Raw genomic sequence first — 4,876 nt, 5'->3', positions numbered from 1 at the left:
AAATAATTTGTGGACTATATTAAACTCGAGGAGAGCCAGTTTCTCTCATCTAGATACTATTCACCTTTGAAAGCAACAAAACTGATTTTATGTAGATGTGTGTGTATGTATATATGTATGTGTGAAAAATATGAAACAGAGGTTAAGGGTGAGAACGATAAGGAAAGAAACAATCATGCCACCCACAAACTACAAAGGAATGCAGGGAGATTGAAGTAAAATCCAGGAAGAATATCTTAAGTTTGGATTAAAGAAGTTTGGAATAGTCCAGAGCCACTATTATAGTAAGTGGTTTCACAGACACTCCATAAACAGAAGTGCAGGCAGAGAGTTTAACATAAGACTGCCCAAAGCCAATAGTTCCAGGAAGATAAAAGGAAATCACGAACACTGTTTCTAGAAGTGTGACATCAACAAGTCTGCACCAACAAAAGGTCCTCTAACTGACTGGGGAAGAACATGGCAAAGAAACCATAGCATGCAGTCTACAGAAAATTAATCTTATTATCACCTGGCATGGTAAATTTTCTAAGGATTTTTGTTTTGTGTTTCTGGCTGGACATCATACATCTACATTGCACTGATGGCATACATGAGGAAAGGTGGAACTTTTTACTTTGCCAGCAGGTTCTGATTTACTGTGGCTGTTCCAATACAGCTGAAAGGAGCAAAACCTATAGGTTGATGTGCTTTTGTGAAAACAGGTTAATTATTTTAGATTTTACTGTTGGCACAGGTGTTACATATTGGCATATAGTCAACACTGACACAGAGGAGGACCTTTCAACAAAAATGTCTCAACTTCTGAAACAGTAAGTTAGGATGTTGTAACTTCCTAAGCACTTCAGCTAAGCGAGCAGAAGCTCAACTGTTACTCCGTTCTGTGCATCCTTGAAGAGGGTGCAATGTTATTACAGAGGAAACTTGTTTTTGTATGTTAATCAATATTTTATGTTCCAAAAAACGTTGAATTATGAAGAGGTACCTTGTCCATAATGCCCATTGCCTTGATTTTTGCAGATTCACTACCCAACTCACTAAGCTGATGTTTTCCCAGCAGCAATTCCTGTGGAATCTCATCATCATCACCTTTAAGACGAAAAAAAAATGTAAAAAATTAACAATTATATTTCTAGTAAGACTTCTAGGAAATCAGTATCTTTGATTCCAATATGAAAAAACTTAAAAAGAGTTGATTGTTCAAATAGCCAGCATCTAATGGTTCCAAATAATTAGCATCTAATAAAGACTGATAATGACACCTTTTGGTTGTGTTGAAACCACGACTACTTGTTAAGCCTGACTGGTTCTGAAATACCATTTGAGAGCCCAATATGAGGCATGCATTTCTGAAAGTCACAAACTAAAAGTTTTTAAAATAGCAAATCCCATTTATTGCAGCATTTGTGCCATCATTTTCAATTCAGTAAAACAAATCTTAAACTATTGTAGCCCTAAAGTTCAAATCTGGGCAAGAGCAATAGATGAAAAGCACATACGAAATTAAGCACCTTGAAATAATCTGAGTCTTAATTGTATTTAACCTTAGAATAAAATCATGTTACCAGACACAGAAAGATCCAATGCAATGACTTCACTTCTAAGTTCAAGGTTGCATACACTACAGCTTTAAAAACTATAAAGATTTGTTTACTATGCCTCTCCCCTGTTTTAATCCTGTGACAAAGATGGTAGAAAAAAAATTAATGAATATTCCATTAGCCATTTCAAAAGAAAGTGACCTTTGGCAACATGCACTATTTCCTCAAACACTTAGCTAAGGAGGCTGTTTTTCCACTGAAATAGGTAAGTGATTCAGTGTCTCAGCCATAAATTCACAAGGACTGTGCTGTCTGAATTGAATGATCAGGATCTGCTGGGGCAAAGGCCACAACAGATGTAAAATTATGTGCCTCAGACATTACTAGCAAGACAACCATCTTGCTAACATGTTTGACAGAAGGCAACACCCTAATGACATCCCAGAGAAGTCTCCTTTCCACTCCAAGGGGACTACTCATTATGATTTATGCCCTGTTTGGATTCTGCAGAGAGAAGATCTTCTTCAGGCAGTGGCAAGTGAAATTGGAAAGGTAAAGGCCACCACTCACGGTGGAAGCCATATAAATCCAGTATGCCCTAGCAAGTATCATGTGTAATTAAATCCCCATGAAGTAAGTTAAAAAATATCAATACAATTTTTTTAATGCTTCTTGGATTTCTAATTGGGGCAAGCATTTTGAAAATTTATGTATTACCAAAAGCTGTAAAATCCATGTCTTCCAGATTTTCCAAAATATTCTCTATTGACGCAGTAAACCTTTTGAAGGTTGAAGAATCCATCATTTCTGGTGAAAAAAAAGGGAAATTCATAAACAACTATCTTAAATATAAAGCAGAAAATACAAACTGTCAAAAATAAATCTTCTTAAATTACCTTCAGGTGTTAGTTTAGGTTCATAAGCTTTCCTCTTCTTTTGTTTTTCTTTTTTCTTCATTTTTCTAGCCACTAATTGAGAGAATAAGGAGTCAAACAAATACTTTCTCAAAACTTAAGACAGGATTACTTACATTTCTTATACTTGTGCTCAATATTGCATGTAATTATGTCCATTTAAAAATGTTTAACATATTCATCAAAAAAGCACTAGTAGTATGGAATAAAATTAAATCTTTATAATGATCAGTTACCCTCACTGAGGCTAGGAGGAGAAGAATAATCATCCATATCAGAGTCATCGGGACTGCGATTACGGTAACGGCCACTACCAGAAATCCTCCTTCCTTCATGATAATGACCACTTCTCCTGTGGTCACCAGAACTTCTTCTGTCATGTTCTTCATACTCCCAAGCTTCATCTCTATCCTTTTTGTGTCTCTTACGAGAAGCTAGAAATGAATGCATTTTCATTTTAAATACAAAACTTACACTTTTAATAGTTCAAAATGGAACACTTTTAAGCATTTAAAAGATGTGCAGATGTAGTGCTGAGTGACATGGTCTAATGGTGGACTTTGCAGCATTAGTTGTATGATTGGACTTGATGGTCATAAACGTCCTAAATGATTCTATGATTCTCAAGTCAAACACTCTTACATAGCTGTTCTGTAAATCAAACGGACACTAAAGTTATCAGATTCTTTCTGATATTATTCAATTCTGATATGGATTATTTATTCTAATGTTTTCTTTTGAATTACACAAAAACTGTGCCTGAAACTGGAAAAGATACCAGAAAACATTTAAAATTATGAATTTACAGGGCATTTCTCCTTTAAAAAGCGAAGTAAGGAAAGTGGAACAAATCAAAATAAGTTTCATCCTTTTATAAGAGAACATTGAGATAATTTCCTCAGTTATGTAAATTGCGACTATTACTGGGTGTCCATGTTCCAGTTCAGTGATTGCCTTGCCCATCTAACACACCAAGTTCCAATGAGACTTAGTAATCTATTTTCTAAAAGATATTCTGTTTTGCCAAGACAACTGAAATTTTGCCTTGGTATATATGGCAGGAAATTTGTGTAAAGGAGACAGCTGGAGTCACAATTCTGGGCCAAGCAGCAAGCCTCTACCACAGATGATTATTACAATTAATTTTCACACAGGCCCAGAAAAAGTGAATGTTGAGAAGCTGGAGTAAATATTGCATACAGTGATTTGGTGGAAATAAAATAGGGGAATAGAATGACAGTTCTCTGTTACTTTGAAAGAAAGTCTTGTATGCTTTGAAGATGACAGAGTTCTCAGTTGTAACAGAAAAGGAAATGGATGAGGAGGTAGCTTCCTCCAAGAAATCAGCCAACTTTCCATTTTTTTAACACAATCAGCTAACTGAGTTACCAAAGAGATGTCTAACACAGACTGTACTAAGAAGATCAAAACACTTCCAAAACATCACATTCTAGACTGGCAGTGTTTATTGCCAGTCTACTGCTTGTGAACCTGCATATAACAGTCCTGATATTGTGTGCCTCTACCAAAGCCTCCTTGGCATGACTGTATATAAGGTTGTTTCTGAGCAGAATGGCTCAAAGCACTTATACAGAACTGGAACTGAACTGAGACGTTCTTACCACAACTCATTTATTAAGAAACATACCAGGTTATAGTCAATAGTCAGCCCAGGATCAGAATTAATAAAAAAAAAACCCTGAGGGAGTACTTCTACTTTGCAATGAACCCTAGAGGTTTCAAATTCCAAAAATGTAATATAAAACTCCTGCACAGAGGTGGTCCAAGTCTTCAATGTAATAACTCAGTTCAGGCTTCAAGCTGCACTGCGTCTGGATCAGACTTGCTTCTGGAAAAGTACAGTCATGTTCAGGATGGCAGAGGTACAAGCACTGCCTAAAATGGTTGAGAGAGTTAACTGTGACTGAAAAAATGGTGGGCCATCTGGGACCACTCGGTAGGTAGGAAACTGGCTGGATGGTCACACTCAAAGAGTTGCGGTCAATGCCTTGATTGTCAAAAGGAGACCAATGACAAGTGGTGTTCCTCAGGGCTCAGTGTTGGGGCCAGTACTGTAACATCTTGGTGACGCTGACAGTGGGATTGAGGGCACCCTCAGCAAGCTGCAGATGACAGAGCTGTGTGGTGCACTGGATGGAATGTATGCCATCCAGAGGGATTGTGACAGGCTCTAGAGGTTAGCCTGTGTGAACTATTTTACAAGGACATGGAATCATAGGACAAGCAGTAATGAGCTGAAACTGCAAGAAAGTAGGTTTAGATTAGAGAGCAGAAAGAAATTCTTTATGTGAGGGTGGTGACGCAGTGAATAGGTTGCCCAGTGAAGCTATGGAAGAGACATCCCTGGAAATGTTCAAGGCCAGGCTGGACAGGGCCCTGAGCAACTTGGTCTAATGAGGC

The 4,876-nt window shown here is 37.4% G+C and overlaps 1 protein-coding gene across 3 annotated transcripts in view; it reads right to left on the bottom strand.

Annotated features, from left to right (window-relative positions):
• Positions 1-4,876, bottom strand: part of NIPBL (NIPBL, cohesin loading factor) — a 110,796-nt gene that overhangs the window by 37,898 nt on the left and 68,022 nt on the right. For all 3 annotated transcript variants that reach the window (XM_017730231.1, XM_017730232.1, XM_017730233.1), the window contains 4 exons: positions 2,692-2,889; positions 2,438-2,509; positions 2,259-2,348; positions 986-1,089 (listed from right to left, as the gene is read on the bottom strand). In XM_017730231.1, coding sequence (XP_017585720.1) covers positions 986-1,089; positions 2,259-2,348; positions 2,438-2,509; positions 2,692-2,889 — 464 coding nt within the window. The remainder of the gene's footprint in view (positions 1-985; positions 1,090-2,258; positions 2,349-2,437; positions 2,510-2,691; positions 2,890-4,876) is intronic.

Source organism: Corvus brachyrhynchos, unplaced genomic scaffold (genome assembly GCF_000691975.1).
Source record: "Corvus brachyrhynchos isolate BGI_N302 unplaced genomic scaffold, ASM69197v1 scaffold42, whole genome shotgun sequence".
Classification (NCBI taxonomy): Eukaryota; Metazoa; Chordata; class Aves; order Passeriformes; family Corvidae; genus Corvus; species Corvus brachyrhynchos.
Note: the sequence above shows the minus strand (reverse complement) of the source record. Positions and strands in the feature narration are given on the sequence as shown.